This window comes from Tupaia chinensis, unplaced genomic scaffold (genome assembly GCF_000334495.1).
Source record: "Tupaia chinensis unplaced genomic scaffold, TupChi_1.0 Scaffold000466_1, whole genome shotgun sequence".
NCBI classification, from domain to species: domain Eukaryota; kingdom Metazoa; phylum Chordata; class Mammalia; order Scandentia; family Tupaiidae; genus Tupaia; species Tupaia belangeri.
The window spans coordinates 265189-278572 of NW_006159975.1; the positions used below are offsets into that span (position 1 = coordinate 265189).

Consider the following 13384-nt stretch of genomic DNA (forward strand, 5'->3'; position numbering starts at 1 on the left):
CCTACAGTAGATGGATAAGGCACACACCATAAATACCTTATGCGAGGGTGTGTACATGTATGCGAGAGAGAGAGAGAGAGGGAGAGTACAATGGCACCTGAAACTCCTGGATACAATCATAATGGTGAGGATGCCTTTGAACTTTAGTAATATCTTCATTCTTGATGGATCTTCTCCAATACTTCCCAATGATTTTTTAGTCATAGAGCATTTGTTCTGTAATAGAAATATTTGTGAGTATAACTTCCATGACTTGTTAACTCTGTTTACTAATTCCATCCTACCTGGACTATAGAGAGACGTGTGATAGCAGCATCCTATATCAAAACATTTTAATCTTCACTAGGTAGTTTAGTGGTTTGATATGTTATTTTGATAATTTGATAATCCCATTGATGTGCTTTCCTTTTATCATTTAGTATGTATATATTTTATCTTTTGCTTTTGTCTTTCTTCCTATGAAATTCAAGGGAAGGAGACAGAGTGAAATGTCTTTATTAAGGCTGTAAGGTGGCATGGTGGTTGGGCCACTGGACTCCCATGTGGCAGACTGTGGTTTGAGTCCCAGACCTGGAGGCTTGCTTTCTTATATTCTCCCCTCTCTCTCTCTCTCTCATGTGCCCTATAAAAAAATTAGAAATAACAATAAATAAAATAAATTTAAAAAGACTTAGAATAAGTCTTTATCATCTTTCACCACTAGAAAATAGATTTTTTTTGTTGAAAGATTACTCTAGAGGTAATGCATAACATGGTATGTTTCAGTTTTTCAAGGAAGATAGTATGAGAGTTGAACTAAAACAGCTACAGGAAATGTTAAGCAAGAGAAAATATAGGACAAATCATAGTGTTAAGTAAAATCAAAATGATGAATTGGGTCTGTGGATGATGAAGAGGCTCTGGCTTGCATGAACCTTTGGATGAGTGATATGCGAAACCAGTTTAAAACATACAGGAAGGTATGCTATCAGCAATGAAAAGAAGAAAAGAGAATAAGTTCTGTTTAATCATGCAGACTCTAAAATGTTTGTACAATGTCTAAATAGATGTTCTTGTAAGTCTTTGTTTGGCCTTTATAGGAAAATCTGTCTTGGACAGCATACATTTGAGACGTATCAAAATACTGCTAATGACGAAAGCTACGGTTGTAGATAAAATTACTCACAGAATTATTATTGTGTAAAAAAGACCTCATACAAAGCAAATAAAATGATATAAATATTTAAGAGGCTCTTAACTAAAGCAAGTTATGTAATAGTAAGAGTTAACCAAACTTTTCAACAAGCAGTTCTCCAAAATGAGCCCTTATTAGAGGTGGTATGGAGAAACACAGAAGAGTCTATCTCCTGATGTCAGATGAAACCGGATATCGTGACTCTACACTACACAAGTTCTGTGACATAAACTATTTGTAATAGTTTGAGTCAATTTCCTTTTGGGAAAAAAAGGAGTAAATCCCAGCTCACAGTGTTATTGTGAGGCTGAAATGAATACACTTACTGATCATTCAGCAGCATCTGGCTCATAGTAGGCATTTATCCCTTTCTCTTGTATTTGACTTTTTTCTCTATCTTCTAGTCTTTATTCTTGTCCTCTTAACGGAATGCTCTGTCACACTGTTTTCTTTCTTCTTGTTAAAGTCCTATATGTGGTTTTGTGTTGTTTGTTTTTGTTGTTACTATAGAGCATATGCACCTGCCAGAGAAAGACAGAGAGAGAGATAAAGTGAGAAATCATTCTCCCCTCCTCCAGGGGAAATGGTCATGCCATAATCCCTTCACTTCCATTCCCCCTCTTTGTAGTTTAGGCACATATACACTTGCACCTGGTGTGAGTTTTGAACTGCCAGATCTGAGACTCGAACCATGGTCAGTCATGTGAAAGTCCAGTGCCTTAGCCACTACACCACCCACTGACCCCCAAAGACTGTTTTTTAAAACCTTATTGCACTCAAGGTTAGTACCTTTCACAGATGGGTATTTGGCAAGTACTTCTATAAAAGAACCTGTGTGGATGGTGAACTACGATTTTCGCCAGTCATAAGCATCTTGTCATTGCATAGATGGAGACAATATCAGTGGAAATCTATATCACAATATTTTTTAATAATTTGGTGATTTTGATATCCTCTCAATTTTAGGAGTTTGATAAGTGCTGCTTAAATATACTTAGAAAAACTTTTCTTCTAATTTCAGTAGCAGCAAACCCTCAAAATATGCACCAAGTTTACACAACATGATCAGAAATTAATGTTTACCTTACCTACTCTCTCCAGCCTGTGCAAGAGGCCACAACAGCCTATAAAAAGTGGCCCTACCACTTTTGCCCAAGACATATCTCCAACTTATCCCTTTGTATTTGCTGATGCTCTAATGTCTCTATCTCACTGAATCTATGCCAGAACACAGCTCTGCCAGATGCCTATTTCTAGTTGATATGAATAATCAGCTCTTTGACCTGGATAGACTCCCTGTTCATGGGATAAGATGCTTATACTTGAGCTTTGGACAAATAAAGATCCATTCCCAGCCCAGGGTCATCCTCCATGCTTCTACATCACATGCAGTGTACAACGTGTCCTGAACCATGTTGTCAGGGAGGAACGCGATTTCCCTCAAATATGCTTGTAAAGCATCTCAGAGCAGGCATATGTATTACATCACTTTTCATGTTGTGTGTACACAGGCAAGTGTGTGCGTGTGCATGTGCATGTGGGTGTGGGTGGTGGTTTTTAGAAGGTTCTGGCTATGTCATTGTCCTCCTGCTTCCCACTCAAGTATCTTGGATCACAGGCTTCTGTCACCGTGCCTAGCTCTTCCAAACACGTTCTTACTGTGTTACTGACACTATCTGGGAACATCAGCTTCCCAAATAACTGGGACTACGGGCAGGTGCCCAGCCACTTCCGGGCTGGGAAACAATCCTAGGCCTCCTATGCAGTCCCAGCCTTCCAAGTGGTAGCTCCCAGTGCTTGTCACTGTGGCAGGGCTTCCACTTTTTGTAATATAAAAATACATAGGGTAGCAAGTTGTTCCCAGTCTAAACTGATCTTACAACTGCGGTTAGAGTGGCCTAGTCCCAGCAGTTTGAAACTCACACCTGAAGTGTGTGTATGTGTGTGTGTATGTGTGCACAAATCCTGAGAGGAGAATGGAGGAGAAGAGGTTGCAGTATGGCCATCCCCCCGGGGGGAGGGGGAGGTTATTTCTCACATTCTCTTTCTCTCTGGGTCTCCAGTAAGTATATACAACCTATAGAAAAATCTCTCAAAAACAGAAAAACCAGTCTGGTGGAATAAATATAAAGTTAAAATAAGTGAATTTTTCCGTTATGTATATGTATTGAATTCTATAGCGTGTGCCTTGTTTAGGATTTTTGCCTTTTTTTTATCCATTTTGTTATCAAAATAAAGTGCCTCCTCCTTTTCACATGAAATGATAACCAGTTCTTGCTTTAATTGTCTTGTTCTTATAATGCAACAAAAAGTTATGAATTTCTACTTCAGCCTCCATTTCACTTTGGAACTTTTTTCTTTACTTTATTCATGATAGAGTATGAATGTGCATGAGAGTGAGAGAGAATATGTTTGTGTGTGTGTGTGTGTGAGAGAGAGAGAGAGAGAGAAACAGAGAGAGACAGAGAAAGCAGAGCACCCTTCACGGGGTCTGATCACACGTCCAGTCCTTCAGCCCCTCACACATGCGCATACCCAGCGTGTTTCAGACTGACTGGGCCTAAGTCCCTGGTCGCCATGTGGGATCTGGCTTCTCCTGAGCAGCACGGTACCACTGAGCCATGGAGTTGGCCCTGGGGATGTTTTGGTTCATAAGATTAAAAAATAAATAACGTATTCGGACCTTTCTGAACTTTCCAATATTTATAAATATCTAAATGTTGTCACCATTTAGTCAAAATGTTTTGGCGTCGTATAGACCCAGTTTCTTATTACATTAAATGAGATCTTTGACTTCTCCATGGAAAGGACAAAGTTCAAGTCATGGAAAAAGGACATAAGCCTAAAGTCATTACTGAATACAGCCAATTCATTTGAATCCAGCAACTGGTGGAGTCTGATTACCTTTCATGCTATGAAACTTAGAGGGGGAAAAATAGAGTGAAAGGGAGAGAAATGTAACGGAAGACAGAAATATAAAGAACAGAGTGGCTATTGTTTGATTTGAAGGTCAAGTATACAGGATTCTTCATCCTACTATAAAAAGTCTAGCTCTGGGCGGTCTTGCATAGTAAAAATCAGTATTCATTTCATTGCCTTTTTGAGACTCTGACCCGGACATTGCAATGTAATCATCTGTGTAAATCTGTTTATCCTAAAGATAATCAGAGCACCGTAAGAACTATGCCATTTTACTATGTAGAGGTTAGTCATCATTTATGATTTTGACTTAAATGTCCCCTGATTTTCTTTCAATTTATTAAAAAACATGTGTAAGAGCACTGTTTTATAAAATTATTTTTAGTATCTTGGGACTAACAGAGGACATAATGGTTAGGTCGTTAGACTCCCACATAGGTGACTGAGGTTTGAGTCCCAGACCCAGTAGCTAATAACTCATCCAGGTCCATGGCATGTGTTCCCAAAATCCTGAAAGGGGAATGGAAGAGAAGGAATTTAGTTTGGCCATCCCCCTAGGGTTGGGGGTTGATTTCTGCTTTCTGTCTTTCTGTCTCTTCAGTGAGCACACATGCCCTATAGCAAAAATCTCTAAAAATTGTGTGTGTGTGGGTGGGTGTGTGTGTGAGTTTTTATAGTGTGTGTGTGTGTGTATGTATGTATATATATATATATATTGAATATCCTAAATATTGTGATTGTTACAAATGTCTTTTTTCCCTTTTTAAAAAAAAAACTAGCTTAGGCATGTGCACTCCCTGGAAAGAGACAGAAAAAGAAGGAAAATTAGAAATCATCTCCCAGGGTGACGGTCATGCCACAATCTTTTCTCCTCCATTCTCTTCTCAGGATTTTGGGCACACACACACACACACACACACCTGTCTAGGACTCTAACTGCAGAGTGGCCATGTGGGACCAAGCTGTAGATAGCAATCAAGCTATCTACTTCCCCTGCCCCTCTTTTCTTTTTTCAAATGAATCTAGCTCAGAGGTCATACTCCATTCAGGGGAAAGAAACAAATCTGAAAATTTATAAATAAATAAATGGAGTGAAAATTAGAACTGACTCATTAGGGAAGATTATGATTACTCTTCCATGATTATGTGGTAGCATACCCTGATTATAAAATAGATCAATTATAATTTTTTTCTTCTGCAACCTGTTACTGGGTTACGTAGAAATCTATTAAATGGACTTCACATATGACAGTCTTTAATTTCATGAGACTCTATTTTTGAAAAGACCTCACAAGAGTACAATCTATTATAATTGATAACACTGCTGCTTGAAATGATATGAATTGATTCCCTACTAGGGCATCTGTATACTCATGTTTATTATCTGCATTGTCTTATATCATACCATAATAATAATGATGATAGTAATTAGTGCTTATTGAGCACTTACTCTTTGCCCGGCCATTAAGCAAATCGTAAGACACTGGAATAAACAGGATGCTTATTTAATCTCCTTTCAAACTCATGAATGTATAATTCATTAAAGAGTGCTTGTTCTGAAATGGCATCTTTAATTACAGTTCTGCATTTACTTTTCCTTATGGTTAACACAGCATGTAGAAATTGAAGTAATGTCTTAACCAGAGGAAAATTGACTTAAACTCTGAGTATAATTCATCATTCTTTGGTCTAGTTAGTCTCACCATAGTTGAATTCATTCTACAGAAATGTAGGTTGTTCTTTAAAATAATATTTATTGTTTGACTAAGTATGAGCATAGGCAAGCTATGAGAAGATATAAAAATATTAAATGTTTCATATTACTGAATATTTATTTTAGTTCCAGTGCCAGTTTATGTTATTGTGAGGTTTAAGTCATAGAATCTGAAGAAAACCATCTAAATTCTGAAGAAGTTCATTCAAAGTTGTTGTTAGCACCAATTGCAGCTCAATATGTCTACATCTGGGAAAGTCGGCATCATAAATTTAAATAAGAAAAATAAATTTTTAGAAATCTGAGAACTAGATTTAGGGAAATGTTGTCTTTTTATTTTTCCTTGATTATATATTTTTTAGAGGTTTTTGCTATAGGGCATGTGCACTCACCAGAAAGACAGACAGACAGAGAGACAGAAAGCAGAAAGTGAGAAATCACCCCCCGCCCCCCAAGAGGGAAATGGCCACACCACAATCCCTTCTCTTTCATTCTCCTCTCAGGATTTTGGGCACGCACACACATGCACCCAGCGTGAGTTCATGCCAATGGGTCAGGGACTTGAACAGCAATCAACCACATGGGAGTCCAGCAACATAGCCATTACGCCAACTGCTGTTCCGGAAAGTTGCCTGTTTTTAATCCAGGGTTTTTGTATGTTTGTGTGTGTGTGTGTGTTTTTTGTTTGTTTTTGTTTTTTTTTTTTTTTTTTTTTTGGTACAGAAATTGTGTGCACCTTGGAGAGAGAGAGAGAGACAGGGGTCAGGGGAGTGTGAAAGCATCTCCTGGGAGGGTGACCACAATCCCTTCTCCTCTATTCTCCTCTTGGGGTTTTGAACACACGTGCATATTCACCTGATATGTTTTTCAGGCTACTGGGTCCAGGACTGGAACTGTGCAGTTGGTCATGTGCGATCCAGTTGCTTTGCCACCATGACACCAGCTGGCCCTAATCCAGGCATATTTGCCCTGTAAAGTGGTCAAATAATCGAAGAAATCCAGAATTTATATGCTCACTGCTTTGAGGGTCTCAAAAAGGCTCTTCTCTGTTATAAAACAACGTAAAAAGTCCCTGTTAGAGAGGAACATTCAAATTAAAAAGAAAAGGAGATGACAAGACCAAAGTACTTTTGAAAGCAATGGAAAACACCACTAACCTGTACTCCACAAAATATTATTTTTAATGAAATAATTTTGCAGTAAAAATTTAAAAAGTGTATTTTGTTACTAGACTGATTTTATATATAAATCACCATTGCCTTCTCTTTAAGTAATCTATTTTTCATTTGGATAAATATATTAATCATTTGGAATTATAATATAGAAAGTAAATCCTTTTGTTATTTAAAATTGGAGATGGGAGACCAGCAGGTGGCATGATGGTTATGGTGCTGGACACTCCCACATGGCCAACAAGGGTTGAAGTCCTGAATCTGGTGGCTTGCTTTCTCACTTCCTTTCTCTCTCACTCTCAACCTCTGTCTCTCTCTGGTCAAATTAAATAAATAAATAAATAAATAAATAAGTAGATTAAAATAAATAATTATAAAAAGTAAATAAATAAAATAAAATTGGAGTTAGATAAATTGGCAAATAGAAGAGAAGACTTTATTGGTGTTAAAAGTGCCTTTACATTTAATACTAATGTAAATCAGAGAACACACCGCTATTCTTATTTATTCCTGTACTATACATAATTATTGACTTTAATAAGTTAGCACACTTGGTAACATTGATTTTTATTTTTTAGAAAGGTTATTGCTATAGGGTATGTGTGCTTGTCAGAAAGACAGACAGAGAGACAGAAAGCAAAACACCTCCCCCCAGGGGGGATGGCCACACTGCAATCCCTTCTCCTCCATTCTCCTCTTGGGATTTGGGCATGCATGCACATGCACCAGGCGTGAGTTTAAGCCACTGGGTCTAGGACTTGAACTATGGTCAACTATATGGGAGTCCAGTGATGTAGCCATTACGTCTAGCCATCTGCTGGTCCCTGTAACATAGATTTTAAAAATATTGTTTTTAGTGTGCTCTGTCTGCATCCTAATTTGCTGTATCTGATCATGCAGATTAGACATCCAAATATTTAACCTCAATTTATACAGCAAGTCTTCTTTACTTGAGTGTTACTATGTAAACCATTGTTCTTAGCTCTTCACACATATTAAATGATTTCACCATTTTAATAACTCTTAGAAGATATATTATTAATCCTGTCTTCCATGAAACTGAGGCCCAGGGAGCTTAAACTCTTTGACCTAGTTCATATACCTAACCAATACATACTGCAGTGATGCTCAGGTTCTTGCTAGTCACTGAACGGCTCCAAAATCTGTACCTACATAGATATTTTCCTAATTACTTCTTCCACTTGATGTGTAGAAGCCCTTACACAGTTTGGACATGTTTACAGTAAAAATCCATTCTAGAGTCCCATAAATGATCCTTATGTTGTACTATCTCTCTATTTTATAATTTTTAGATTTAAACTAAGCTAGCTTTCTCATATTTGTTTATTTTTTTTTGAGGGGGCTCCCTGCTTACCTATAGTTTGGCATCTCAGGTACTAGAATAGAATTTTAGGTTTTAGAATTGGGAAAAAGTAGGCAAGATATCCATTTATCAGAAAGATTGACTTAAATGTCCATTCAGCCAATGTGTGAACATATCCTATGAGAGAATTCCTGTCAGTGGAGGCAGTCAGTCTTATGTTGACTGCACAGCATGGATCCTTTGCAATCATTTAGATATTAGTGAAAGAAAGGCCACTTAAATTTGGATATCACACAATGTGTTTTCTGTCTTTTTCTCTGGAAATGAATAGTTCATATTTCAGCTGTAACACATCAGTGTGAGCTTCCTTCCTTTCTTTTTTTTTTTGTGGAGGACAAACAAAAGTGTGGCCAGCCTAGTTTTGTACTATTTCTCATGAGGAAATCAGAAATGCATTTTTCAATAATTTATTAGTAATTCTTATAACTTTGTCTAAAGAATAGGTAAATACATAGATCGGTAGACATTTACTTTAGTATTTATTGACCTGATAATACGAAAAATACTTAAAAAACAACATGTGAGTTTTGAAGGATGAAGTACTAATTCTTTAAGGAGATTTCAAAAAGCCCATGGACTAATGGAGTTTTAGTACTATCTTTGGCCCCAAATGGTTTTGAAATCCACCAGTAGTTCTATCACAATATACATGTTCCATGAGCTGTTTAAGTCCTTTGTATATTTAAATGGAGATGTTAATTCTGGTAGATAAGTCATGAATGATTGTACTACTTGACAGTGTGAGGCAAGTTTTATGAGCAGTTCAAGCATAATATAACAAGGAGCTCTGTAAGAATTTCTTGGAGGTTGCATTTGAACTGACTTGAAAGAGTGGAAACTGTTGTCAACGTGTCAGGGACAATGGTAGCCAAGGCCTTAGAACAGATGAGTACAGATCATATTTTCCTATATGATAGAGGATGTGAGAAGAATGGGGCCTAAACTCAAATGGTGGTGACCTGACCTCTAATGTAAGTTAGAGTTTAAATTTTTACTTCTGTTGAAATAATTTTATTATTTGTTTTAGAGGTTTTTGCCTTAGGGTGTGTGCACTCACGGGGCGGGGGGGGGGGACAGGGGAGAAAGAGAGAGAGACAGACAGTGAGAGGTAAAGTGAGAAATCACCTCCCCAGGGGCGATGGCCATGTCCTAATCCCTTCTCCTACACTCTCCTCATCTTGATCATGCAAGCACATGCACCCAGCATGATTTTCAACCCACTGAGTCCAGGACTCAAATAGTGATGGGCCCTGCGGGAGTCCAACCACGTGACTAATATGCCATCTGATGGCTGCTCATTTTTATCATTTTTGATAACAAGATGGGGAAGGCAGTAGGAGGAATATATAAAACAGAGGAAGGGTCTACATTTCAACTTTCTTTTTTTTTGAATTGCATATTCAGCATTCTGAGATACTGACGAAAGCCTTCTACTAAGTATGCGCTTGGAAAGTCTGAAGCACTGACCCAGGACACAGTTTTAGAGAATCTTCAATATTTCTATCACATAAAGAGAGAGTGTGTGTGTGTGTGTGTGTGTGTGTACAATTTTGAGAAAAAAGGAAATTTAAAGAATTTATATGGAAAGAACACCACTATCCAACAATTATCCTTCTTATGCAAAAGTGCACCTAAAATTTAAGGTATTTTTTTATCCAAAAATATCTTTGTCACCTAAAGTATAGGTCTAAAATTCACTTTTTGCCTATTCACAGCAAGAACAACTTGGAGATAAAAAACTAACTGAGAATTTGAAGTATGATGGAATAATTCATTTAATTCATGATTTCATAAAAGCCTCAACTCATCTCTATACGTGTGATCTGCGAAACGCTTCAAAGGATATAGATGGTGAAGTTAGTATTTAGTGGTCAAAAAAACATATTAAACTATTTCAAAAAAAAAGAGGTTTCAAATAGCATAAGCAGTTAAATTGAACATTTTGCCCACACTCCCTCTGCCTTGTTGACTTCTGTACTTACCCTTCTCACTAATGGCTTGGAGCAAATAAAACCACTTAAAGCAAGTGTTTGTTAAAGATATTTGTATGCAATATTGACAATTCTAATCCATCACTAGATGCAAATAGATTCTTCTGCCAGACCGTTTTGTGTAGACAATTTATTTCTTTTTAAGAGTGCATGATCTCAAGTATGAAAATAGAAAACCAATGAGTTTAAGTTCCACTTGAATGATATGTAAAAATTCGGGTCTCTATATATTTCCTAGTAATGTGAATAAGCACTGATTGATAACTGAGGCAAGCATAGCCACATTATCATTTACCAGTGTTCTCTCCTCACGTAGGACCTCCCATTAACACGCAGTGTCTTGCTTTGTTTCCTTGCAGAAATGTTGGAGTCCAACAACTTGGTCACTTTCAGTGGCTTGGCCAACAGCTCCAGTTACCACACCTTTCTTTTGGATGAAGAACGGAGTAGGCTCTACGTTGGAGCAAAGGATCACATATTTTCTTTCAACCTGGTCAATATCAAGGATTATCAAAAGGTATCTTTATTCTTTTTTTTTTTTGGAGAGGTTTTCGCTATAGGGCACGTGCGCTCGCCAGACAGACAGAGAGTGACAGAGAGATAGAAAGCGAGAAATCACCCCCCAGGGGGGATGGTCATGCTGTAATCCCTTCTCCTCCATACTCCTCTCGGGATCTTGGGCATGCATGCACACGCTCCTGGCGTGAGTTTTAAGCCACCGGGTCCAGGACGCGAACCGTGGTAGACTACGTGGGAGTCCAGCGACATAGCCAATATGCTAACTGCTGGTTCCCTTTTTGTCTGTTTTCATGCTACAATAGCAAATGAGTAGTTGTGACAGAGGTCATCAGACCCACAAACACTAAAATATTTATAGTTTGGCTTTCTGCAAAACCCTCTTTTGTAGAAAACTAAAAGATCAGTTTTCAAAGCATCTATTTTTGCAAATGTGGTCATTTACACATCATCCAGATACTACTTTGATACTGATTTTTTTATAGTGCCTCCAGCCTACAGTTTAGAAAATAAACATGAATTGACAGTTTAGTGCAAACCGTGATACTACCTGTTGTACTCTAAATCAATAATTTTTTGCAGCTAATATTTTCAATTATAATTCTCTTAGGAACAAAGGTTTTCATGCAATAGCTTCCACAAGCCATAGTATAACATAGTTTTGGGACTACATACACATCAGTAACTGTTTGTTAGTTTGTTTCTTCTTCAAATCTAATGCTTTAAAGTGGTGTGTCTCAACAACTACTCATAACTATAACAGATGGGATGGTAATGTTTTAGAAGTAACAGAATTGTAAAAAGCTTTCGTTCTTGGAGACTGTTGCTTTTGGAATAAAATAAAGGTTTAAATTCAGAATTGATTTAAATCTTTAAAAGACAATAATACTAAACATAAATTTTTTCTTTTCTTCTATTACCTGAACAGTAAAGTTTTGATCATGTGCACAAATAGATTTGATTTGTTATATAGAGCCATCATATAAAATTGCAATACATTTTAATTTTTTGAGAATTATTTTAGTTAAATTTATTTATTTATTTATTTATTGAAGAGGTTTTTGCTATAGGGCATGTGTACTCGCCATCAGACAGAGAGACACAGAGAGACAAAGAGCGAGAAATCACCCCCCAGGAGGGATGGCCATGATGCAATCCCTTCTCCTCTATTCTCCTCTCAGGATCTTGGGCACACACACACATGCACCCGGCGTGAGTTTAAACCACTGGGTTCAGGATATGAACTGCGGTCAACTACATAGAAGTCCTGCGACATAGCCATTACGCTAACTGCTGGTCCCTATTTATTTATTTTAATTTGACCAGCAAGTGATAGGGACTCAAACCATGGTTGGCCTTGTGGGATTCCAGTGCCCTTAACCACCACACCACCTGCTGGCCCCACAATACATTTTATTTTATAATTATGATATGGCACTTTAAAATTACCCTGAGGGAGCTAGACTGGTGGCGTGGAAGTTTAGGCTCTTTAGTCCCACATAACTGACCTCAGTTCGGGACCTAGACCCAGCAGCTTGCTTTCTCACTTCACCTTCCTCTCTCTCTGTCTCTCTCTGGTCAAATTAAAAAATTAATAATAATAAATAAAATTAAATAAGTCATTCTAAAAAAAAGTCTCTAAAGCTTTAAAACAAAATGTACCCTGGGTAATTCTTTTTCTAATTTTTCAATTGATTTCCAAGCCTCCTCAGATGATAGCAATAAATGCTTAAAGTTATTTATTATCTAAGAAAATTGGCTATTCCTTTGTTTCTATGAAATCATAAATATATTTATTTCAGAACTTTAAAAAAAAACAGCAGGTTTTTTTCTACTGTTGTTCTACCAAAAGAAAACTATTCTTTATAAAATGAATGCAAAATATGAGATGATTTAGAAATATTTGATAGTTTAATTAGGAGAATAGATTATTTATTTATATAATATTATGTATATTGTATTATTTATTATAATTTCTTATTTTGTAAATTGATATACATGTATAAAATATATATATGTTATACATATATCATATAGATAGATGCTATATGAGCACAGATTATTAAGACTACATATTTAACATACTTAATTTTTTAAAATAAATATTTAGGTTGTGGTTAATATATTCAATTTTTTCTAACCATGAAAGAACCAAATTGTCATATAAAAACCTATTTTATAGCTGAGAAAAATCCTAGAGTAATAATTGTACATTCTGCATATGTCATAATATCTTCTAATAGCTAGACTTGTAGTAAATATATTTTGAACTAATTAAAAGTGAAGTGACTTGCTCAAAATCATAGTTTCCTTGCTATTGTTCTTGCTCTTAAATTCAAAATCATTATAATAATAATGGAAAATTAATGGAATCCTACTAATAGAGTTCATGGAAAATTAGTATTATGGAAATACTACCAATTAATTTCAACTTTTTTGCACTAAAATAAGTTCATGATTATATTTTCCACAAACTTTTTGAAATCTCCTTATTATTTACTTTTTTTTTTTTTT

At 36.5% G+C, this 13384-nt stretch overlaps 1 protein-coding gene across 1 annotated transcript in view; it reads left to right on the plus strand.

Moving 5' to 3' along the window:
- Positions 1–13384, plus strand: part of SEMA3A (semaphorin 3A) — a 249793-nt gene that overhangs the window by 54952 nt on the left and 181457 nt on the right. The window contains exon 2 of the mRNA XM_006155760.2: positions 10714–10871. Coding sequence (XP_006155822.1) covers positions 10714–10871 — 158 coding nt within the window. The remainder of the gene's footprint in view (positions 1–10713; positions 10872–13384) is intronic.